Raw genomic sequence first — 25,847 nt, forward strand, 5'->3', positions numbered from 1 at the left:
ATAAAGAACTATACTTTAAATTTTGTAATATGTGCTCACTTACACTCTGGACCCAGCAATATAACATAACACAAAAAAGTGATTTTTGTGCACTCAAAAAAGGTCAGCCAGTGTGGCAGCTGAGAAAACCCAAATGTTGCCTCAAGAAATTATAAGATTTTTTATGAGATGGAATTTTTTCCAAGGGAACACTCCTTTTCAATTAAAACAATGGAAGCCATAAGAAAATTTGGAAAACCTTTATACCTTTGTTTTTAAGGGTGAAGGACCCAAATTTCCATTGGCACCATTTTGATTTCAAACAAAATGTTAAGTTTGTTCTTGATGTTAGGACAATTTTAGTCCTGTCCCTTCTCAGGCTATAGTATGACTAAGGCACGTGAAATGTTTACTTTATTACTGCTCCGTGCTCCCACACCAAAACAAGGCAATAAAAATGATTTATTCAAATCGACCATAAAATAAAACTGCACCAGGAACATAATCAACAAATCTGTAGAGCATACAATAAGTAGTCAAACACTTTATCTGAGAGTGAACAGTTACAGTACAGTCATTAAAAACACTTTGAGCAGCCTGGAGTTAACAAACTTTTAAGTGAACTTACAATCTTTAAGTTAATAACCCAGATGTGTTACCACTACATAACGCACCATTACACCCCATTTGTACCATGCACAGTATAAAGATCTGAAACTGCTACACAAGTCAGTGCCATATTTAATGTCGTTTCATACATCATTTGTATACAACCAGATTAACACTTTGCTTCATAAAGAACATTATTATATTCAAGCTTTGATGTTTTTTTAATGTGTTGATGCTAAACTACTGTCCATTGTCTTTCTTTCCTGTGTTGCATTTGTTTGTTTCTCCATTTCAAAAATCTTTCCTGCTACAGTTCTGGGCTTCACTGTGTTTGCTGAGGTTAACATTTTGTTAAAACGCTCTTCGGTGCTCTGTGTCTCTTTGGTGGGCTTCACAGTTTGGGAAGGCAGGGCTTGAACAGCTGGCACCGGTGGCTGATAGCGATGATGGTAACCATAGGGTCTCAAATGGTATGTGTAGTACTCAAGAGTGTACATAAGCAAAGGGTCTACGTAATGAAAGGACACTGCAAGATCAGAGCAACACTGTGGACCCTGTGGGAAAACATAAACCAGACATAAGAGAAGAAAAATAATGCGTTTAAATCTGAAACTTTTCAACATGAAATATGCTCTAGCTGCACTTAAATTTTTAAGTTTAAACAATTTGAAAAAAACATTAACTTTTTTTGACTATTTAGAAATTGCTATAATTTCAAAAAAAAAAAAAAAAAAAAAAAGAAAGTTGCAGCAACAAAACAAAAAGTTACAATCTGTGTTGTGGTTGCTCCATATTTACACGACAGAGACCACAAATTGCTTTATAGAAATAGTTTACCCAAAACTTAAAATTATGTCATGTCATTTATCTATGCTCATTCGGTTTCAAACTCAATATGATGCTATATAAGGAATCAAAATAGCTTTAATTTGAATAACATTCGTCTCCTTTTTATAACTCTAAGACTAAATTACTTGTTTATGTCTAGCATGGCAAGTTATTTTCAAGAGAGTGAAAATAAAATAATCACGTTCAAGAAAGAAAATGTATTCTCCATTAAATGTATCAATTGTTGAAACACACAAAAAGAGATGCATTTTCATTCCCAAAATACATTTCTCGAACAAGGTTGCTGATTTTTATCAATACCCAAAATATTACATTTTGAATAGAAAATCATGTCAGACAGTTTAATTATTTTTCCTTCTTAGGCACAGATGGTAGTCAAATCCTTTGAAATAAAAACAAAATCACTTGCTCTTTGTAAGTGAGAAAGCCTGTAAAGTGAACAGAACTGTCACAAAGGAGACAAAAGCATGCAATTTCTCAAGAATAAAAATGACAATGAGCCCACATTCACAGTAGCTTTTTATAAAGTTGCAAGTGCGTGACTTGACTTACCTCTACAATAGGATAGAAGCAGTAGTTCCAGTACCAGAAAGTCTTTGCAAACTTGCTGGTTAGATGATGTTCAGGAATGAAGGGATGAAAGGTCTCACGGTGCAGCGTGTCCCTGGAGTCACCTGCCACAACACCCATTTTCTCCAAACACTGACCCATTGCAAGATCCTCAACTGAAGTGGTATGAGTGCACGCTTTAGTGTTAAACCCCTCCACGAATCTTCTCAGGGCCTCTTTACTGAGCACATAACCTGCTCCGCCACTCATGTAGCCCTGCTTGGCATACGGTTTGAACCTCTTACCGAAGTAAATGGGCTGATCTGCCGTGTAGTTTGACAAGATCCAGCGCAAGTTGTCTACAACAACGAAAGTGTCATCGTCTGCTTTGAGGAACCAGTCTGCCTCATCACCGTGGTTCTTCAGAGCGTAGTGGAACGCTCGAATAGTTTTCCAGTAAAGCTGGTCACGGCCTTCTCCTGTGCCGAGGCCCACTGTTGGAAAGTTTTGGTTTTCTTCAGAGCTCATGAACAGCACTATGTTACAATGACGGCTCCATGTGGCTTTCACGTGCTGAGCCTTGGACTGTAGATTACTGGGCCCAGTCATGACCCAGCACAAGACACGCACTTTCTTAAATAACTCATCTGCGACATTACCATCCTCTCCTGTGAATTCACAACAAATTATATATTAATGCCACATCATACAAACTCATATTTCTGTAAAATAGTCACTTTCCATAAAAAAACTGTTTATAGGTGTACAGTACACCAACTTTCACTGAAAAACACTTCTTTACACAGCTGCTGCTGTGAAAGTGAACGCTTTACCTCCATTGTTTTATGTTACCATGTCATGTATCATTTTACACCCAGTACCGCATTTGATATAAATTATGCACTAGAGGGCACTGCAGCTCTGCACCTGACTGGTGAGGCAGCTTGAGGTTAATAATGGCAGATCCCTCCACTCTTTGGGTAAGACTCTGGTTGTTTGGCTCTGGCCCCAGCGGAGTAAGGTTCTTGACATCACGCCGTCCATGGATGCTCTCCTCAAACCACACCTGCCTCAAGAAGACGTACAAGGAACAGGTGCCCACCAGGAACCCCAGGGAGAAAGCACACCTTGAATTTCCCCCTTTCATGGTGTCCAATCTGGGATCTCGGACACATCCGTCACTGAATGGCTGTGAAAAAAAGTTTTTTGATGCTTTTATTCATTTCTAGTAATGGTCTTATAGACTGGTAATAGATCCAAGCTCTCTCCTTACATAGTGCTTCTTTTGGCAGTATATAAGACAAATGGTTTAATAAAATATAAATGCGCTCTCATTTCTAAATTGCTTTGAAAAAAAGTGTCCAAGTGAACCATGCTAAATGACAAATAAACCTGAGATTAGATTATAACGTATAATAGATTTCAGTGACTATGAATATCAAATGATTTTAAAGGGACAGTTCACCCAAAAATGAAAATGTTGTCATCATTTGTTCATCCTCATGTTGTTCTTAACCTGTATGAATGTTTTTTTTTTGATGAACATAAAAGAAGATATTTTAATAAATAGTGGTAAGCACACCATTGACTTGCACAGTACTGTAGTAAAACAAATAGGATGGAATTCAATGGGTACCATTGTACCATTTAACTGTGTGCTTACCATCATTTATCAAGACATCTTTCGTGTTCATCAGGAAAAATAAATTCATACCAGGTTTAGAACAACAGGAAGATGAGACAATGACATCATTTTCATTTTTTGGGTAAACCATACCTTTAGCTGGTATCTATCAAAGTTACTAAACCTTTTTAATTGTTAGTTGACATATGGACCTTTAATATAATATGAGCTGCTGCTGTATAGAAAAGAGTTAATTGAAATTCAGATAGTAAAATGATTTCCATTTCTTTAAATTAAAAAAAAAACTTTACAAGATGATGTTTTAAATAAATACTTCACATTGAGTACTCAAAATGTGTTTATCTTTATTTATAGCTGCTACAATGGCAAATCTACACTAGGGTCAAGAAAAGGGTAAAGCTTGTTACCTTGGGTGACTGATAAATCTGTGTTCTTACCCTCAGTTCTGAGAATTAGACACCTGCTGCTGTCTATCCCCAAGTCACTGTTTAATACTGTAAAAATCCAAAAAGGTCAATGTGAAAATGTACTGTTAGAAGTTTAACTGCACAGTCACTCGCTTGATGTATGAAATGCTTTCTGAATCTAAGCATACAATAGATCATAGCTATTCAATTCTGGTCGTGGAGGGCAGGTGTCCTACATATATTAGCTCTGACCCTAAACCAGCACACCTGAAAAAGATAATGGAAGTCTAAAGTATTATTAGAAAATGACAGGCAGGTGTTTATGATCACCATTGGAACTAAACTTTGTAAAACACCAGCCCTCCAGGCCTGCAATTGAATAGCCCTGCACTAGGGTCTCCAGCATTGTAGCTGGAGGGCACCTGTCCTGCATTTAGTTCAAACCAATTGACAATTTGTATTCCATGGCTGTATGTGTTTAGCTTTTAAAAAATGTATATACAATTCTCAGTCTTTACTTGATTTTTACTTGATAAAGGCACATGAACAGTCTATAGTGCAGGCAGTTACTGTATAAAATGGCATTTCGCAATATTGTGTTATTACTGTATTCAAGCAAGTCTATTAAAAAACAAACAATTAGGCTACTACATGCTGTTGACACGAGACACTAAGGCCCATACCTTTAAATCTGTTCACCACCCTCCATGTCTCCCACCGACCGTCATGCTTGTCTGAATAATGTTGTCATCGCTAAGTTTCGTGTCTTCATTCTTCACTCCCTACAAATATTAACCCGTTAACTTAAGAGTCGCGCGTCAGGTTGCGTTTGAATGCGCGTTATTGCGTCTATGCATAAGCAGACGTTGAGAATTTTATAAAGACCGTTTTAGAAAGGATGAATGCCATTCATCCAAATAACGTTGCCTCATTAAACAGACATTTCAACAGTTTGTTTTGGCATACGGTTTGCGTTTATTTGGCGTTAACAGGCCTCTTTGTTACCGGACACAGACCCTCTGTCACGAGAAGAAGCGACTGCTGCTGTTATCAGCATCATCCCCAGGCAGCCGTGTCGAGGTCTTTGATTGGTGGAATGCTAGGTCTGTTGTCATGGAGGCTCCGCCTAAGTTACTTGGAGTTGGACGCGCTCGCTGCAATACTAGGCAGTTAAATAAAGCACATACACGACAAGAACAATTATCATCATCATAATCATATTAATAACAAAACAAGATTATAAAGATTTATAAAATCGAAATAAGATCGCACGTTAACTTATCATAGTTTTACAGTGGCAACAACTGCTCTGCTCAGAGTGCACTGTATTGCTCGTGCGTTCACCTGTAGCCACTAGATGTCCTCATTCCCATACTTGTACACACGTAGTGGGTCAACGATTTATTATTTTATAACGAGGTGAATACAAATTTAGTAAGGATGTTAACAATGGCATGTAAATTGTTATATACTATGTTTCCTATTATAAAAAGCATCTACAAAGAGAGAGAGGACTGCTGGGAAGTAGCTAACATTGTGAGTGAAAAGAGGCATCCTCTGGCTTTAAAATTGTTGCCTGACTGACTAACTGACTGACTAATAATATTCAAATACAATAGTGAATAAATTCATAATATGCATAATAATACATAAATGCATAATTTGTGATCCAGTACATTTACAGTAAACTTACTGTCATTACTTCGTGAAAAAATGTTTAGACTTGGTTTTTGTGGTCAAACTATCTACACAGCAACCAAACAGACCACATGGTGCCAAACAGTAAGCATCTGTTTGTATCGTGTGTTTATTCTAATGTAGTCATGTGAATGCAACCACTTTTTTAACTGTAATGTATAAAGTGTAGTGTAAAAGTTGATTGAGGTTCCTGGAGGGATTTGCAGTTATTTCATTATTAAATTATCCATCCATTCTCCAAATCTTGCTTGCAGAAGAGCTGGAGCCCAACATCATAGGCCACAGACAGGGTATATCCTGGATAAAAATAAAATATTTAATCATTTAAAAGGTTCATTTAAATATTGAATTAGACTCTTTTTGGGGAATAATCCAAAGTAATATAATTCAGTATAAATGAGAACGTAATAAACAAACTATGATGATATCTACTTCCTCTCTAACATCACACATTTTCTGAAAGCCACATTATGTTCTTTTATTTACTTCAAATTAGGTATATTTTCAATAAAATTGTATTATTTTAACTTAAAGGAGAAATTAAATCAGACCCCAGTCACCCCAGTCCACATACCACAAAACATATATAGAAGTCATTTTAAATGCAATATGTTTCCTAATCTGAATTGATCTCTCTCCCGCCCTCTCTCACATAGATGAGATCTGCACATTTAATGAGTGCCGCATTCAAACCCACTTCAAGCTAATTCCAAAATGTGTATGTAAACGTACGCCTGATACCATACGGTGAGTTTTATTGTAGCTTATTGATTGAGCATCACATGTGTTTATTTACATCATAACTGTTGGCTAACAGATGCTTGGTGTACATTACAGCAAAAGTTGACCAGCTAAATTAAAAATAATCACTTTAATTGTTTCGCTCACAACAGGATATTGCTTCGGAGAATCCCAGATGTAATAATGCTAAACACACCCACTACACGCCTCTGAGGGTTGCCATGTCTTCATTTAAAACTTCACATAATAAATCAATGACGATCATTTGCTTTTGGCTGAATAATAGCATTGAGTGATACATTTCACACGGAACACAGTTTACTACAAATATTTTCTTTTAAGGTATATGCCTAATACATATATATAGGCTAAACTTCTTTCTTTTCCAGCTATAGATCAAAACTCTGTTAAATAACGTTTCACGATTCTTTAAAACAAGAAAACTGTTACCAATGGTTCCAAATATTTGGCAACCACTGCATAGGTAAGCCTAATCACAACTATTTTCGGGGTGCAGGAAGCTCAGCAACACGAGTGAAAAATACATGTGAAACTTAACAGGGTTACAAAGCTGTAGATGCTCAGTTCGCTTTTCCTGAACTCAACTGCGGTTTTTATTTTTCCTTTATATGTTTACTACGTCTGTTGCAGGTATAGGTAACTGCTGTTATTGTACTTTAATTAAATGAATAATTTGTTAGTAGATTAACTACATCTATAAAACACATATTATTGTATGATTATGTCTTTTTCTATGTATGACAACAGTTCTCTTGTTGATTGATTTTGCTACAGTATAGCATGCGGAAAGCAGTTTCGTTGTTGCAAACACGCGTTTTCCGTCGAGTCAAATGAAATTTGCATTGGACTTCCTTAAGGTAAGTCAAGTCAAGTGTTTTTAATATTATGCTTAAATTAAGTTGTCTTGATATTCTTACGATATTTTATATTCATATTATATTAATATGTAAACTATATAAAATGTAAATTTGTGGTTTACATAATTAAGATGAATATTTTTGTATTTAGAAATAAGTATATGAAGACGAAACACTCGGTATAATCGATTTTTTATGAGTTTGTTGGGAAGTCTAACATGTATCATACAATATTTGACACATGCTTTTTTACACGAGTTGACAAGATGTCATTGTTGTTAAACCTTTTCCTGCTCTGCTTTTTAAGCACCGTTTGGGCTCTGTAGTAAAGCCTTCCAATTCTTGCCATTCGTAGCTTGAAATATTAGCCTTCAAACTGGACCTATACCGAAACATGTGCTATGATTTTATCACAAACTAGATCATTCAAATGTATAAAATTTTCGTTGTCCCCCTCTTTGATGTTGAATTTTATCTGCCTTTTATTTTTTGCACATGCTTCTATTTCGTTTTTAACTTTATACCAAGTATCTAAATTTCAACCATCATTTATACATTTTACACAATAAAAGATCAAGAATTTTTAGAGCCCAAAGGTAATTTATTTTAATAAAAAGTTCTACAACATTTTGGGGTGGGACTATATTTAAATGTAAGAAAATATTTGCTTTGCATGTTACCTTACACAGCTTTTGGATGGACAGGTTCATATGCTAAGATAAAGGTTTCTGTATTAACAGTGTTGGGCAAGCTACTTGGAAAATGAAGTAAGCTAACCAGTTACTTCACATTAAATGAAGCTTCACTACACTGAAGCTACTCCCCTGGGAAATGTAGCAAGCTAAGCTACATCAATAGCAGCTTGCTACATCCAAGCTACTTTTTTATTTGCTTTATTATGTAATTATTTATTCAGTTTCAATTTAGCATTTTGGTAATTATAGGCAATACAAGCATAATGTAGGCCTAGGTACTTCACATTATGGGGCGGTTTGCTGGACAGGTCTTATCCTACTCCCAGAATAAAATGCATGTTTGAGCTGCCTTAATTTAAAAACATTTTGCCCTGACATATCTTAACAGAGGGGTCTCCAAACGTGGTGCCTGCGGGCAGCAGGTAGCCTGAACAGAGTCTGTGAGGTGCCCGCCAAAGCACATTCTATTAATAGTTTCAATGGTTATATTTATTACATGTTTTTATATTAGCTTGATGACATAAATGCGAGTGGTAATGTTTTGTATGAATGAAGGCTGCACAACTCGAAAATACGGGACAAACAACGTCCTGTGTCGATTCAAAATGACGAGCTTATTCTCAAATTCAGGACGACTTCAGAAATGTTTGGAAAATTGTAGCTTGTGTGGAAGCTACCCCACTACTTGGTCAAAAAAAGAGCTTAGCTACTGAAAAGCTATTTGATTTAGAAAGCAGCTAAGCTACCGCCAAGCTACTGAAAAATGTAGTTAAACTACTAGCTTCGCTACTTGTAGTGAAGCTACTGCCCAACACTGTGTATTAACCAGAAAGGTCAATGCATAGCAGGAACAACTGGTTTATTGCCTAAATGTTATTACTATCGAAGTGTACTGAAACTTGTTTATGTTGTCCACATAATAATTACAATTGGACCATCGCTCTGAATGCTCTCTGAATTTACTAAATGAAAGTCTGCTTAGCTAATGTGATCTTTCTTTTCAGCCTTTTTTCCCATAGGTGATTATGCTTGCTGTGAATAAGAAAGCACTGGCTATTTTGCTGGTGGTCTTGCCACTCTTATTCATTTTTATTCACCACTGGGGCTCAGGGTCCGTTACCTCAATTGACATTCAAGGAAAAGATTCTTTAAAAGAGCTTCTGGAGAAGAGGACACAGCAGGCGAAATATGTAAATGACAATATTCCTTACAGCATCAAAGACAGCATCTCAAAGTGAGTACAAATTTGGTGACATACTGTACTCTGTTGGTCAGCATAAAATGAGTGGTGAGGACATCTTGAAATTAGCAACTACAAAGAGTTATCACATTTTACTACTGTGCAGTGGCGGCCGGTGACTTCACTTTCGAGAGGCGCAAATTCAAAATATGTGTTGTGTGTTTCTTCGTCATGTCAAAATTATGTGTTTGTTGCGTCATGTGAACCTATGTGCATATTGCGTCATGTCAAAATCCGTACCTGCTGCACATGTGTTGAAAAGGTTTATGATAAAACACTAACTTAACACTAAACTGTCATTACCCATGAGTTTAAGCGAGTATCTGGCAAACGAGAGCGTCTCTTTTATTATAAATCCCGTTTGAAGCGTCTGCAGCAGGCACATATTTTGACATGACTTGTGATGCACATAAGTTTACATGAAAGACAAATAATTTTTAAAGGGGCGTCACCAACGGACCTCGCTCAAATTTCTCTGGGCGCAATTGGATAGACCTAAAACCAATCAGAACAATGAAGGGGATGACGTATGCACCGCTACCAGAGGGCTCGCCACTCTTGCTAAGCCACCAAAGTTGCAAGCTGGTATATCAGACTTCAGTCGGTAAGACGGCGATAACATCTTTTTTAGATATGAAGGCTTCGAGTATTGTTTTTTGTTGTTCTTTTTAATGAAAAGGAAAAGTTTTAATCGCTTAAAGTGCCCATATTATGAAAAACTCACTTTTTCTGGGTTTTGGTGTGTTATTTTGTGTCTCTGGTGCTTCCACACGCATATAAACTTGGAAAAAATTCCATCCATGCTGTTTTGAGTGAGATACAGGTTTCTGAATGTCCTCTGCCTTGAGTCTCAGATTCCACGAGTTCAAACTCAGCTCCGAAGTGACGTAACTAGCCGTTTCGTCACATTCTGTTTGAATTTTCCCGCCCACCATCCCACTCGCAGGTCTCCACCCACCAGGTAACTAGAGAGCACAGAGCAGTCACTTCGCTGATATCCTCTATGCTGTTATCATGGCTCACGGAAATAACAGCGCTATTTGGATATTATGGATTATACCCCCGCCTACTTTTAAAAACAGTTTTAACGCGTGTTTATTTGAACCTAAAATGTGATCTCATATACAGTGTTTTACGACGCAAATAGTCTTAAGATTGTAGGCGATAAGACGTTCATGTGAAATCTGATTTAAACAACAGACTATATTTCACGGATTATACGCATTTGTGGACAAAAATGGTCATTGGATGTATTTTATTGGACTTTCATGGATCATTCACACATCTGAAACAGACTGGATTCGATTTGCGATCTTTATATCAACACAAAAGGTAAGCAGTCACGTTATATTTTGCCTTTTAACTCTTTCCCCGCCATTGACGAGATATCTAGTCAATTAAGAGAAAACGCTTCCCTGCCAATGACGAGTTTTTCCGTCTAGGTGGCGCACTTCCAACTTTTTAAACCCGGAAGTATTGCCCTATGGCAAGCTGCTGCATGTCCGTGTCTGCTTTAAAGATCGCTCTGAATGGGAACTCTATAAAAAGTCCATCACAAAAATGGAATTATCTCTGCTTTTTGCTCAAAATGTGGTGTTTTTGCAGAAACCTACCCTTTAGAGGGCTGCATTGGGATTGGACTCCCGCGGGACCCAACGCAAATCTCGCGGGGGCGGGTTCACCTTTGCTGCGGGCGGGAGTGGGCGGTCAGAATTTTTTTGCGGGAGACCTACGGGTCCCGGTGGGATTTTGCATGTAATAGATATGGGGTCAACACATGAAGTTGAAAAGAAAATTAAGCTAAACATTATGTGGGACATACCGTGGCAACTTCGGGGAGCACATGCCCAATGCTGTTATACACTATGTGCCTCGCGTCTGGAAGAACTGGTGAGCACTAGTGACAAATCAGGTTGTTAACAGTTAAACTGTTTGTTTGTTTGTTTGTTTGTTTAATTAATCATTTTGTGCATGTGTATAATGCAGTATACATTTAAAAACTGAGGTTTTGTTTTAACGGTTAATGTTACAAAACACTGCTTAAAAAATTATGTCATTTTAACTGCGTAAAACCCCACGCGGAGCGAAGGCTGAGTCAAATCCTTGGTTTCAATGCAGTCGTTAGTACGAATTCAGTACTGTTTGATCTTACAGAAATTATAGTATAGCAAATATTATACTCTAACCCCAAACGCAAGCAAAGTTTAAAGTTTGAGGACATGACAAAGTACGCTATCAACCAGACTCGAAACACCAAGTAAGAGCCCGGAGCAAACGAAAAAACATAGGCTACATAACAGACTGCACGGTGGCGCATTAAAAACAAACGAACAAACATTCCAATAGCATATTTTCCATTAGAATTATTATTGCAGATCAAATATTCGACCATTCGTGAACATCCCTAATTTTAAACACAATAGTGTAGAAATCTGTTATTCTGGATGTTAATCTGAACCAATGTTTTGTATGAGCATTTGTGTACTGTTTTCACAAGCTCTGAGAAAATCCGCGGGAGCGATCGGGACTGGTCATAAATTCAGCGGGCGCGGGTTTAAAAAAAAAAAGTCCCACGCAGGGCTCTGCTACCCATATTCAAAAGCTGATTACAAAGAACTACTGAAGGTAGGATGAAACGTTTTTTTTTGTTTAAAAGCAGAGGGTCTCTTCTTTCATTTGGTATATTGTATGTTTATATATTTGAAGAAGAACATTTTCTGGAAGACATTAAACTTTTGTGAAAATCATGAAAAACGCTGGCGCTGGCTGGCAACTTTTTTTGAAACGCTGTGATGTTAATATTATTGTTTGTAGACAGTAACGTTAGGCTATATAGATATTTTTTGCAGGCTAGATAGTTTGCAGCGTGGTTTCGGAAGTAAAAAAAATATTTAACGGCTTTATTTGACAATTCTACATGAACTAAGTAATAGTGCTTTGCCAAACTAAGACTGTTTTGCCAAACTAACCGAGACCGGGCCTTATCGACCCGGCTTTTCTGACGAGGCTAACGTACCCTCGAGTCTCTTATAACTTTAAGGTCCGGACCTCCCGCTAGCTTTTAGCAATTAGCATGTGGTCCACAAGCAGTATACATCCCCCGCCGGGTCTTAATTTTCTGTAATTTGCGAAAATAATGCGTTTGAAAATGTTTTATAACGGGAATATGTTAGCATTGTCCAGGGAAAACGAGTGTATTGTTGAAACCGCTATATCACAATTTACTCTGGAATCATTGTGTGTCATGAGTTTCTTCTCCTGGAGTGTACTTATTAGTGATACTTTTCTGCTTGATTTGTCTGTTGGCAACATAAACCGTTAATAATAATATTAAAATAATAACACAGTATGGTCTGTACTGCTCACGATATCACTGAGCACGCGCTCATGACGTTAGTAGTGGGGCGTGGCCAAAGGAGCAGCAGCTCATAAATATATAATGACCACCTCAAAACGGCACAATCTGAAATGCACTGAAACAGAGGCTACTAGAGATGGGTAACAATCTCTTCCTACAAGCTATTTCGAGCAAACAACTTTTGAAACATGCTTTATGGAACTCATACACCTATTTAACTTGTGGAAAAGCAGTCATAAGATGGGCACTTTAAAACAGACGTGATAGCTGATTCAAACGAGTGATGTTTCACAGCGGCATCCATCTGTGTAATGTACAAAATCTGCTTTACCGTTGCTGATGCACTGTCTTCATCGTATAAAGCCGCCCCAACGTTTCTGATTGGTGCCGCGATTTCTCTGCATTAAAAATTGGCTTGACTTGCCTCTTTGCCAGACGACTTGTAGAGCAAATCTAAATTTGCCAGAAGTTATCTGGGTTTTCCCCGTATACCTGGAAATATACGAAGTCAACGGCCACCACTGCTACTGTGCAAAGTTCAGATATTAAATTTTTGAACAGGAAATTGTTGTTAGTGTGTGGCCATGGACATGACAAACAGCTAGCCCATATCATTTTACTATCAAATAATATAACCTCTGAGTGTAAACCATTTCCTCTTTACTTGACATAGCGGCACCATTTACTAACCTCTTTTATACGTTGTTTTGTAAATGACATGATTTGCAGTTTGATTTCTGCCCATTCTTTTAAGATCCTTCTACTTATTTTGAAAGTTTCATATGGTGTTGCTCCTTCATATCTTAAAAGTATTATTAGTTATGTACATACACTCATGACAAAAACAGTGTAAATTTGCTTATTTTAATTGTACTTTTTATTTTATTCAGTGTATGTGAAAGTGTTTTCCTTAAAATGTTTCTATATAAGTCAAAATATTTATTTTATTCCTTTTAACCAGAACTCTTGCCATTAATGGATGTGTCTGTGAAAGCAACAAACCACCCATCAATTTACCCTTTGCTCAGCTACTGTTCCCTCAGGTATCAGCTACCCAGCTACATACCATGTTACAAGAATCGGACCTGCCAAGAGCAAAACAATATAGAGATAAGGAGTACCAGAGCTTCCGTAAGAGGTATGTCTTTTTTTAGCGCAAGCGTTACTTCAGTTGCTTCAAAGGTGCCATTGCATCAGCCTCCACAGGAGAGTGGGGCACAGTCTAACGCATTTTGGTTTTGGATCAATCATTCAAAAAATATTCAAATTAGATTACCAAGCAGCACACATTCTCTGCTACATTTGAACACTTCAAGTTTGTTTCTAGAACGTACTGTTTGGTGGATCGGCTCCTGACAATTAGATAAAGATCAAAAGCACAGACTGCACAGCCCTGTGAAACTATCAGTATGCAAAAGATCTACAACAAATAACACTGCGTTTGTGCTGTGCTCTCCGCGTAGCTTTTTTTTAAGTACACAGAGATATTAGAGAACTATAAAGATATTAATGATTAGATTATGCAATCATTTTATGAATAATAGTATAATGGTCAATATGGCCTCAGGTCCTCTCTACTGAAAGAAGTCAAGCTTTTAAAAGAACCCATTGTCAGTAATTGTTTTGGAGCCATTTGAGCAGGGGCGGACTGGCCATCTGGCACACCGGGCAGTTTCCCGGTGGGCCGACATACTTTTTGGGCCGAAACATCTGATACTATCTTTGTCTGAGCAGCCCAGTTAGCGTCTTTTTTTTCTAGACAGACCGGCCCACTGACATTTAAGCAGCAGCCCATTGGTTATTTTTTTTTAATGACATTAAGCTGGCCCAATGACTGCCCAGCCCAGTCATCGTCCTTCTTTTCCTAGATAGACCGGCCCACTCAGCAGCAGCCCATTGGTTATTTTTGATTGACATTAAGCTGGCCCAATCACCGCTTTGGTCTCTGTGCAAGCGAGCGTGCATCTTCGGTCAGTTCACGTGTCAAAATAGAGAGCGAGAGAGATGGAGAAAAATGCAAGGGAGGCGCAGAAAAACTGCGCAACAAAAAGAAGCAGGCTATTCAGGCAGACGCTGCAAAATGTGTTAAAATAACATAAATGTTTTCTGGGGCAGCAGGACCTTCAACTCGCATCGCTGGTGATAATAATGATGATGATGATGGTGGCGGTGGTGGCACTGGAAGCACCAGCACGCAAAGTGTCAGTGAGGAGAGGGAGAGAGACGAGGGAGAAGTGAGTGTAGTGACTGCGGTAGATAGATACCCCTTGATAAAACTGAGTCAAAAACACAAAATTATGGTGATAAAGCTGCAATAAAATAATTGCACTCTTTGCTCTGTGACTACGAGAGTATATCTGATTCGTAGATTTTTCGTTGATTGTCTGTTTCAAAACGTATCATTTCTCTTCAAGCAAAATCAAACAATTCAGGAGATCTGCTTACAGAAAAATATATGTTTATTGTATATAACAACACACTTGACAGATAATGTTAAAAATCTCTATTACTTAAATCACACAAGTTTAGTTCAGTGAATATAGTGAATACTTCCTGTAAGTAAGTAATAATCAGTTTTCAATATTACTGTAAGCAGCACTTGTATTTTGTAAAAAGACAGCAATTCAATGGCAAATTTTGAATTTTGAAAGTGGGCTTGTTTTTAGGATTCATAAGTGAGGATTACTAAACTAAACTAAACTAATAAATAACACGTTCTAGAAGTGTTTGTTGTGTCAACTCTCACTCTTTTCTTGCATTTAGTGTTTAAAAAAAAAATTCAAGATTGTTTTGGTTACCCCATTGGCAGATTTTTTTTTTTGCTTGTTTTATGCACAAAATCACTTAAATCTGATATTTTTTGTCTAAAAACTAGACTTATTTTCTTGGGTAATTTTGTTCATCAAGAAAAAGCATCTTAATTTAAGAATTTTTAGATATTTTCACTGAAAACTTTTTTTCCAGCCTATGTAGTGTGGGCCGGTTTGGGCCAAAATGCCAGGGCCGAATTTATGTCCCAGTCCAGCCCTGCATTTGAGCTTATAATAATGATTCATTGTACAGTTGATGTCCGTTTTAACTTGCTCAGATATATGTTGTTCTACTGCAGGGCTATTTAAATCTTACCCTGGAGGGCCGGAGCACTGCATAGTTTAGCTCCAACCTTGATCAAACGCACCTGAGCAAGCTAATCAAGGTCTTCATGATCACTAGACAATTACAGGTGGGTAAGTTTGATAAGGGTTGGAGCTAAACTATGCAGTGCTCCGGCCCTCCAGGGTAAGATTTGAATAGCCCTGTTCTACTGTGACCATAGCAAGTGATGTTAGAGATCGCTTTGTTGGGTAAACAATCCATTTAAATAAGGAACAATGAACAGTCTGCCAGCATTTACTCACCCTCAGACAGCTCTAATGCAATACTGGGCGTATTGCTTTAGAAAAGACAAAAGGCATCATAAAAGTGCCAAAAGTATACATAGACTTTGAAACCTTCTTAACCCTTACCACTTGACAGCCTAGTCACTTATATTGTATAGAAAAGGGGTTAGCATTCCTGGTCTTGGAGGGTCACTGTCTTGCGAAGTTTACCTTCAACCCTTATTAAACACACCTCAATCAGTCACTTTATTTGTCACTTGGCCACCAGCGAAATTATCCATCAACCTGTCCATACATACAATATATAAAATCTGACAAGGGAACAGGTCGACAGGGTATTGAGGAAGAAGTACCACATTACATGAGGAAGTAGAGGAGAAAAAAATCCTAAGACGATGCTCCAAATGGAGTACAGTGTGAGAACAGGGAAAAAAACAACTCTGCAACATAAGCACATAGTCAGTCCACTTCACAACATGAACAACACGCCTTGCAACAGGGTAGGGGGTAATGGGGGGTTGAGAGACACACCCGCCTGTCAGGCTGGGGGTACATAGTGGCGAAGGCGAGGGATGATGGTATAGGGTGGGTGATTGCATATATGTGTATGTGTGTAAGAGTTTGTGTGTGTGTAGGCCTGGAGAGAGTCGCTTCACCTGGTATCCAAAATCTCGGTGCCTCAGTCCGCAGGATGTCAAAGCATTAACACAGCAAGTTTCCATGGAGACAACCTTGATTAGGTCCAAACAGAGTCAGCAATCATCAGGTGTCTGCGGGAGATAGGGTAGGGAACGCAAGAGCGTCTCGCTGCAGTGCTCTTCCGGAGGAGTTGTTGTTCCAACAGCGGCCTTGGAAAGTGTTGATTAAGGGCGGCTGAAAGCAGATAATTATTTGATCTTTGGGTGAGGAGCCGCATTCCTTTACACGCCTACTCCCTTAGTCCATTCTGGTCCATAAGCTTTTTCAAATCCGTGAACGTCTCCATGATGTAATCCATAATGCGGTTCATTTCCATGTTGTTATTCATAATGTTGTTGATAGTCTCAGCCTGAGTGCTGACCGCTCTGCCCCCTGCTTCATTCATCCTGGGAAGCCTTTTTGGGCTTTGGACAGCTGTCATCATCATCTTAATTTCTTGATAAACCAGAGCAGTGCCTTATCCAGTCAGAAAAAGGCCTGTTATTGTGGTTCCGAATAGATACATATCTTCAATGTCCTCCACAAAAAGAGCCGCCAGACACGTCAAGAAGATTGTGTTAATTGCGTTGATAGACCAGTTGATCAAATCCATGATTTTTAGTTTCGAGAGCAGTGCGGAGAAAGCTTGTGCACCATTGTAGAATTTCAGAATTGGCCTCCATTCATTCATGAACTGGAATTTGAATTGAATTGATTCCGGAAGTTGAATTGGAATTGGAATGACAGGAAGTGGAATTCATGGAAATTCAAAGAAATTCAACAGTCACACAACAAAAAAATCTCACATACATTTAGTGTTAGGAAATTTACTTTGGAAAATTGTTTGGCAACAATTTTAAATACTTGGTTAAAGTAAAGCATTCTGGGAAATGAAGTCTTCCATCTTGTTCCATAAAATTACAATTACAAAAAATCTAACTTAATTATTTGTTATGTGTTTTTAACATGAATTGCTTGGGGAAAACATTTCCTGTTACTTTATTCTGTACAAGTAGTTCAATATAATTTAATTTATAGAATATGTAATGCAATCATAAATTAATTTTTAACACTTCACTTATTGTATAATAAGTATATTAATTTCATTGAATTTCTATTGAATTGCAATTCTGCTTCCTTTTATTTAAATTCGGATCGTAATTCTAGATACTGTTTTTGACATCAATTCAAATTCAAGAATGGCTCTTGAATTCCAATTCAATTCTCAGTTCAATTCTGAATTGTGCACAAACCTGGTGCGGAGAGAGTCTGTCAAAGTTAAGACATAAGACTAGACAAGACGAAAGCCTTTCCAAGTAATCCTGCAGCGTCTGATAAGATTTCTCAAGTGTGTTTGATGAAGGTTGGAGCTAAACTTTGCTGGACAACGGCCCTCCAAGACCAGGAATGCACACCCTTGGTATAGAAAATAACAGCATGGCCATTCTGATATAAGCAATTTTTGTGTTTTCCACAAAAAAAAAAAGAGTCATACAGGTTAAGAACCACTTTCAGTAAAAACATTTTTGGAGTGAACTTGTATGTGTGAAGGTTGGCAGTTTGAACAGGTTGTCAGGTGATATGTTATGTCATACATTTCTGGCATCTTTGTCAGCTTACTAAATGCCAATGGCCTAACAAGTTTACACTGTTAAATTATCATTGTTATTTTTGTTCACTTAAGGACTTATACAGCTGCAGATTCGCTGATCTTAGCTGAAGCCAACAGCCCTCTTCAGTACCCTACTCAAGGTGTGGAGGTTAGACCGACAAGGACTATTCTAATCCCAGGTAAAAAAAAAATAAGAAATGATATGATGATGTCCATAAGCAACTTTTAAGGATATGTGGTCTAATAAGGTGTAAAGAAAATAGGATATTATTATGGCATACTGTTTGCAGATGTGTGATGCACCATTGTAAATATTTAACATTACAAACATTTTGAAATTTTTTTAAGACAAACCGTATTGAGACAGATGCCAGACATTTTAGATGATCAGGTGCATTAATCATTCTAACCAACAGTTTCCATATTTGTGATGCGATCTGGGAATACCCATTACATAATGAATTATACAATTTGTAGGTTTTGATGCAATATGAAAGCTGGGTTCAAGCCTTTTTAAAGTCTGTTTTTGTTCCTTTCATAGCTTGTCCAAAGCTAAAGTTTGAGTTTTCTGAAGTCGGCTGATTGCTGTAATTTTCAGGAACGGAATTTTGAGGAAAACGAGTTTAAAGAGAAGCAATAAAAGTAGAAGCACAAACGTCAAGAATTACAAGTAACTGGGCATTCGTCTCATGGGATGGGCTTCCGCCACCCCGCTCGCTTTTTGTAAACATGTCACTACTAGAGCTCCTGATTGGCCATTCCAGGGTTTCCGCGGGGTTGTAAAAAGTAGTAAAAGGTAGTAAATTAAATTATGCCAAATTAAGGCCAGTAAAAAGTAGTAAAAAGTAGTAAGCGTCATCTGACGAGGTAGTAAATTTTCGATTGCCTTTTGTAATGTTATGATGCCTGGAAATTAGTTCAAATCACCTGCATATCTGGGAAAATAATCAAAGATCTTTCGTCTCTGGGATGTGATCAAAGCCTGAAGTGGAGCCAAATCACGTTCCTCTCTCCGCTGTAAGCGTTCTGTAATCACTACGGACCGGATCCACTCCGGGTTTTCTGACTGTATCACGTTAAGCTGAGGTAAAACTTTTTCAGCTAGCATGGTCAAACTTATAATGCAGGAAGGCTCCGATGTTTTGAAGATCGATAAAAGTGTAAAAGACGATTGACTTGGCTTAGCGAAATAATGAAGATTGGCAAGCCTTTCAGTTCGTGGGATAAGAAAACCAAACAGGTAATTGCGTGTCTTTGCACAGTATGACTAACGTAAGGGGTCCGGTATTTTAGGGGTAAATGATTTCTCACGTTACTGATCATCCGCGGCACGCTTTTACATGCTATGCTGATATAGCCAGTGGCTGGTACAACGGGTTTGTTTAACTCGTGGGTAAACTTCATGTGGCGCCACAACAACCAAGAGGCAGATGACATCCAAATCCTGTGAGAGCGATTGACGAGGAATCATAAGAGGAGACTGCTTCCGAAATGCTCTCGCGGGACTTTGATGTCATCCACCTGTCGGTTCTTGCAGTTGCATTTGTGTGTGGTCACAAAAACGTAACATTTGTACATATATTTAAGCACAGCAGTTTAAAAACAGGTGATTTTAAGCCATTCAAACACAAACAACAGTGCGTCCGCAGTTTCTGTGTCAGAAGAGCATGCAAGCCGCGCATTCGATTCTCATTGAGCATGTGTTGTACGTATTTTTGCCGCTTTATTGGCCTTAAATAACACATATGCCTCAAAAATCCCGTCTTTGCAAATATCCTCATATAAACACGACCATTTAGGTCTTAGGAGAAAGTAAACAGCAGAAACATTGCGCATAAACTAGCAGATCAGCGCTGCCTCTATTGTAACATAATAATTTGTTGATAAATGTACAGTCATTCAATTAACAACATTCACTATGGTTACAGACATCCTGTGCGAATTCTACACGAGTTTGACTTGAGTTACTCGTTCATACATAACGTTTCTGTATTAGAGCTGTGACTGTAAGCTGTTGTGTGAACAGAACAGACCCTGGATTATTTGTTTATGTTTACTGAATAATATGATATTAAAAAGTTGTATTTGTTCACATTAGTAAATGCATTATATAACAAACAAACAATGAAAAATATATTGCAAGTATATAATCATTAATTAATTCTTGTTTATGTCATTACAGTAATTGACGGTGGTTCATGGTGCATTCACTAATGTTAACAGTTTCAACTTTGATTAAAAAATTATTAGTAAATGCTAAAATAAATACATTTACAATTAATAAATAATTAATAAAACAATCATTAAAGGTGGTGATATTCATGTTTTCTTTTTATATAGTGAGTTATTTAGCTGTTTCGCCTTAATCTGAAATGCCCTGCAAACTACAGCTATATATATGCCACATGAGACTTCAATGTGGAATTTATGGCAAAAAAAATCTCCCCTTAAAATGCTATTGGTCTCGCCTACATAAAGTGTTAGGTAAAGGAATATGACTTGGCCTGAAAAATATTTCAGTCAGAAGAATTTTTTCACTTTAATTCTTTTTTTGTATGTTATATATGTCAAAATCTGTGTAAATAATAGAAAAGTCGCTGATTAACACTTGCAATTCAGTGTCGTGATGGTTTTAAAAAATATTCTGAAGGTAGTAAAAAAGGTAGTAAAAAGTAGTAAATTTAACTTAAGGATTTCTGTATAAACCCTGCATTCGCGCTCAACGCGCCACAGAATGCCTATTCATGTCTTTGCATTGACTTAACATGTAAATCACTTGCTCTTGACGCCTCTTCCACGTCTGGTGTGAACCCACAGTTAAAGTCACTTTACTGTGGTAAAAGACTTTAGTATACATGTTGTTAAAGCTACAAAATCACTTTGACCCCAAGGAACATACAACACGTACTGTACAAACATTTGTGACCCGTCACCGAAACCAGTGACACAAGTCGCCAGCACAACTTTCGAGATAATGAGAAAGAAAGTTTTTTTCAAAGTTTTTTGTGCAGAATCTGTTAGTTAAGATCACGAAGAAGCCTCTCCATGTTTGAAATAGCCTTTTTGTATGTTTAAAAGCATACATTTTGCAGTTGAAATTGGCTAATTAATGTAATTGATGACTTACCCTTATGTCGTTCTAAACTCGGAAGACCTCCGTTCATCTTCGGAACACAGTTTAAGATGTTTTAACTTTAGATTTAGTCCGAGAGCTTTCTGTCCCTCCATTGAAAATCTATGTACAGTTACCATGTCCAGAAAGGTAATAAAACATCATCAGAGTAGTCCATGTGACATCAGTGGGTCCGTTAGAATGTGTTGAAGCATCGAAAATAAATTTTGGTCCAAAAATAGCAAGAATTACGACTTTATTCAGCATGGTCTTCTCTTTTGGTTCTGTTGTGAACCGTGTGAAGTCACGTGACTGTAGTGACGCGGCTGACCTGTCCCTCAGACATGTTTGCTACATTTTTTTTTCAAACTTACAGCGTGCGTCTCCCCAGACTGTAAACGAAGCTCAGGCACACAAAACAAAAGAAAAAAAAAAGCTGGGGCGGAACAGACAACAGTCAACTGTGTCGTATCAGCCGCGTCACTGGCTTGCTCGACTTTATGCGGCGCCGAAGTCGGATGACGTCAAAGTACCGCGAGAGCTCTTCAAGAAATCTTACAGAGTAGTTTAATTTCGACTCACTCTCGCGGTACTTTGACGTCATCTCTCTGTCAGTTCTTAGCCTGGTCCAACCAGACTCTCGTAAATTCATTTCATTTGTACAGAGAGTCTGGCCACGCTCCATTGCAAAGCGTTACTTCCGTTAAGGAGGGTCCTCTGTTGAAGTTTAAAACTATTGGATCTGCGCAGAGTCTCTCAGGATCTGCCATACGCAGTCACTAACGTGTGGTCGTGACGTATATCATGCGCCGAAACCGGCCGGAAACAACAAGTACAAATAATCAGACCAACAAAACTTAGCAAACCTGGTTCTTGCTCCGGCTTTAGCTTCGGCAGCTTTGCAACAACGGACCGAATAGCTTTTCCCACATCTTTCTCCGCTGCCATTTCTGAACTACAACTCAAACTGATGCACAACCTCAACGTCATAGTTTTTAGCCACCCCCCCCCCCCTCTGTTCGCTGATTGGACCTGCAGATTTTTTGCAGGAGAAAACGAAACTCTACAGAGCAGTCCCAGACGTACTGCTGAAGCGAAATGAAAATTAAGCGGAAGCACGTAGGAGGGTGGAGCCAGGTTAGTCAGTTCTTGCAGCGCAACATGAAGTCAAACAAACACAAAAAAGTCACACAGAGATCGTTGAATTCGTTATATAATTGGCTACATGTTTTGTCTATCAATATTTTCCATGAAGTCATTGGCTGATGGAGGAACGAGTAACCGATTGGTTACATCCCTAAAGGACGTCACGTTTTGGACGGCGCTGTTTGGTAAATTACTGTCATTTAGCGTGGTAGACGCGATTCCACCTCATTCGTGCGTATAGTTCGTGTGAATGGCGCGAATTGAGTGTTGCCGCGGGAAATGCGCAATTAAAAAAAAATTTACTTTGACGGAAAAACATGCCGCTTTAACCAATCAGGAGCTTGCTCTAGTAGTGACGTGATTACAGGAAGCAAGCAAAGTCGCAGAAGCCCCTACCATGATGCAAATGTCCGTGTGAATGTCTCGATGACTAGAATTTCACACGCTTATGAAGTAAACTCAAAATGGCAAAGTAGAAGCTATGTAATTGGGTCTTAAATCAATTTTAATATGCAATATAAAAGGAATAGTATGATTCTATGCTTTAGAATGTAGTGAACATTTTTTTGTAAAGTAAATTGTAAAAAAAAAACACTGATAAAACACAGATGCTTGGAAAATGTACTTAAAATACTCAAGTAGTGTCCCCCTCTGCTCGTCATTCGCACCGCCTCATTTATGCGAATCGCACCGCAGGATGTCTATCGCATCTTTGCATTGACTTAACTTGTAAATCACTCATGCTTAATGCTTGAATCACATCTGGTGTGAATGCACCATGAGAATAATGAATATGTTTTACTTGTCATTCATTCTCAGAGATGTTACAATGTTAAAGGTATTAGATCAGACTTGAACTTGTAAACAGCTAAATTAGCTATTTTAACCCAAAGCTATAATTGCAACGTGTGTGAAAATGTACACCTTAAAATATATTAAATACTTTGAATATTAAATAAAATATTAATACTGAGCAATGATTACGGCCTTAAAGGGACAGTTCAACCAAAATATAAAATTTTGTTTTATGATTTTCTGTATTCTGTTGAACAACAAAGAAGATGTAAGGAATAATTGACGATGGGTTGTTGAATTATTCTGCTTATACCAAGGTAACCATAAACATTGCTCTGGTTTGACAGGTTAGGTGTGTGGTTTACAAAAAAATAAACAGGCCTGTGGTATAAGTTTTGATAAATGATAATGACCACACATTTGACGTTACCCACCGAGTTCCTTAGTAAAAATAAATATGGAGGTCAGTGGGTACCATTCAGCTGTGTGCTTACCATCATTTATTAAAATGTCTTTTATTGTTTAAAAAAATAAATAAATAAAAACATATACAGGTTTAGAACAAAATGTCAATTTTTGGGTGAACCATACCTTTAATCCTCATGAATCTCCCTGTTCTAGACAGTTGTCATACAAATTTAAGTAGGGATGCACCGATACCACTTTTTTGGAATACGAGTACGAGTACAAGTACTTGCATTTCAGTACTTGCCGATACGGAGTACTTAATAAAAAACTTGATTTAAATTTACAGGTAACAGCTTTAGTCATATAATTTAACAAAAAACAAGGGACTAGTTTTCCAGTTTGTTGTAAACTCTGCCTCTTTGGACAACACAAGAGGCATTAACCCCTTACACGACACTCAAACATAGACATTTCTCAGACTGTGGTATCGATCCCTGGTATCGGGGGACTTTTAACGAGTACGAGTACTTCAGAAAATGTGGTATCGAGGCCGATACCAGTATCGGTATCGGTGCATCCCTAAATTTAAGTCCATGTTTTTGTGTTCTTAAAGGTTTGAGTCTAAAGGAAATATCCAGAGAGGGTCCCTATGTGGTAAGTGTACAGTTTTTAATCTCAAATAACCATCTAAAACTAAACTGTTAGTCATCTTGACAGGTGCAGTCTAATACTTAACCATAAAACATTTGGGAGGTTTTATTTACAAATAATTAACGGAATGCATGTCGACTTTGACTTTTTGGTTCTTAGCATTATTAATATAATGTTGTTATTATTAACTGTTCTCATAATTAAATATGTTTGCAAGCATTTAAAGAGCCCTTGTTGTCTTAATTTTGACATTAATTTTCATTTTTTACACCAGACATGTATTTATTAGTCGACCCCTATTCTACACATAAACTAAAATCTGATCAAATCAATATTTCCATTAATTCAATCAACAGGGTTGCATTGTAACAAATGGTCTAATATTTGCATCAACATGGAAATTTATTTATTTAGTAACAATGACTTATCTTATATATTCAGTGAAGGCTATAGTTAATAGTGGTAAAAAGTGTAATTCAGTTCAGTTTGCGTCTTCCATTCATTTGTCCAAAGAACCTGTTTCTCATAAAGTGCCAATTGCAGGTGGATCTAATTGCAACAATGGGAACATTTGATACTTCAGCGCTGGTGAATGGAGTGCAAATCAGTGGAGAAGGAGAGTTGCACATTACTTTTGTGAGCGAATCGCTGGCTTTGCTAAACAGACAGCTGCAGTTTGTCACCTACACAAACACACTGTTTCACCCCAACACAGCAGATGTAGGTAAGAGCCTAAGAACACATTGTAGACAAAGCAAATCCTTATAGCCAAGCACTCTATATATATATATATATATATATATATATATATATATATATATATATATATTAGACATAGAGGTGCTGGTCATATAATTAAAATATCAGCAAAAAGTTGACTTATTTCACTAGTTCCATTCAAAAAGTGAAACTTGTATATTATATTCATTCATTACACACAGACTGATATATTTCCAATGTTTATTTCTTTTAATTCTGATGATTACAACTGACAACTAAGGAAAATCCCAAATTTAGTATCTGAGAAAATTCGAATATTACTTAAGAACAATACAAAGAAAGGATTTTTAGAAATCTTGGCCAACTAAAAAGTATGAACATGTAAATCACTCAATACTTAGTTGGGGTTCATTTTGCCTGAATTAATGCTGCAATGCAGATTGGCATGGAGTCGATCAGTCTGTGGCTTTGCTCAGGTGTTATGAGAGCCCAGGTTGCTCTGATAGTGGCCTTCAGCTCTTCTTCATTGTTGGGTCTGGCATATCGCATCTTCCTCTTCACGATACCCCATGGATTTTCTGTGGGGATAAGGTCAGGCAAGTTTGCTGGCCAATTAAGAACAGGGATACCATGGTCCTTAAACCAGGTTCTGGTAGCTTTGGCACTGTGTGCAGGTGCCAAGTCCTGTTAGAAAATG

General features: G+C 37.7%; 2 protein-coding genes across 5 annotated transcripts in view; one reads left to right on the top strand and one right to left on the bottom strand.

Annotated features, from left to right (window-relative positions):
• Positions 1-423: 423 nt before the first annotated feature.
• c1galt1la (core 1 synthase, glycoprotein-N-acetylgalactosamine 3-beta-galactosyltransferase 1, like a) lies at positions 424-5,097 on the bottom strand. 3 transcript variants are annotated; one of them, XM_065285611.1, is made up of 5 exons: positions 4,722-5,097; positions 4,069-4,125; positions 2,914-3,175; positions 1,990-2,654; positions 424-1,142 (listed from the first exon to the last, which is right to left on the bottom strand). In XM_065285611.1, the coding sequence occupies exons 3-5, from the start codon at positions 3,131-3,133 to the stop codon at positions 810-812; spliced, it is 1,218 nt and encodes a 405-aa protein (XP_065141683.1). In that variant the 5' UTR covers positions 3,134-3,175; positions 4,069-4,125; positions 4,722-5,097; the 3' UTR covers positions 424-809. The 3 variants fall into 3 exon arrangements, with proteins under 3 accessions (XP_065141683.1, XP_065141682.1, XP_065141684.1); XM_065285610.1 differs by having other exon boundaries at positions 4,039-4,125; XM_065285612.1 differs by lacking the exon at positions 4,069-4,125.
• Positions 5,098-6,968: 1,871 nt separating this feature from the next.
• b4galnt1a (beta-1,4-N-acetyl-galactosaminyl transferase 1a) overlaps positions 6,969-25,847 on the top strand; it is a 31,247-nt gene continuing 12,368 nt past the window's right edge. Inside the window, exons 1-7 of one of the 2 annotated variants that reach the window (XM_065285615.1) lie at positions 6,969-7,134; positions 7,273-7,355; positions 9,055-9,284; positions 13,610-13,786; positions 18,391-18,497; positions 24,393-24,433; positions 24,974-25,154. In XM_065285615.1, coding sequence (XP_065141687.1) covers positions 9,076-9,284; positions 13,610-13,786; positions 18,391-18,497; positions 24,393-24,433; positions 24,974-25,154 — 715 coding nt within the window. In that variant the 5' untranslated portion in view covers positions 6,969-7,134; positions 7,273-7,355; positions 9,055-9,075. The remainder of the gene's footprint in view (positions 7,135-7,272; positions 7,356-9,054; positions 9,285-13,609; positions 13,787-18,390; positions 18,498-24,392; positions 24,434-24,973; positions 25,155-25,847) is intronic. The other variant, XM_065285614.1, reaches the window with a different exon arrangement.

This window comes from Paramisgurnus dabryanus, chromosome 21 (assembly GCF_030506205.2).
Source record: "Paramisgurnus dabryanus chromosome 21, PD_genome_1.1, whole genome shotgun sequence".
Taxonomy (NCBI): Eukaryota; Metazoa; Chordata; class Actinopteri; order Cypriniformes; family Cobitidae; genus Paramisgurnus; species Paramisgurnus dabryanus.

Coding starts and splice junctions, on each gene's coding strand:
- c1galt1la (XM_065285612.1), bottom strand. CDS start 3,133: ATGAAAGGGGGAAATTCAAGGTGTGCTTTCTCCCTGGGGTTCCTGGTG. Junction 2,655..2,913: donor CAAGCTGCCTCACCAGTCAG/GTGCAGAGCTGC, acceptor GTGAATTCACAG/GAGAGGATGGTAATGTCGCA. Junction 1,143..1,989: donor GCTTCTATCCTATTGTAGAG/GTAAGTCAAGTC, acceptor GTTTTCCCACAG/GGTCCACAGTGTTGCTCTGA.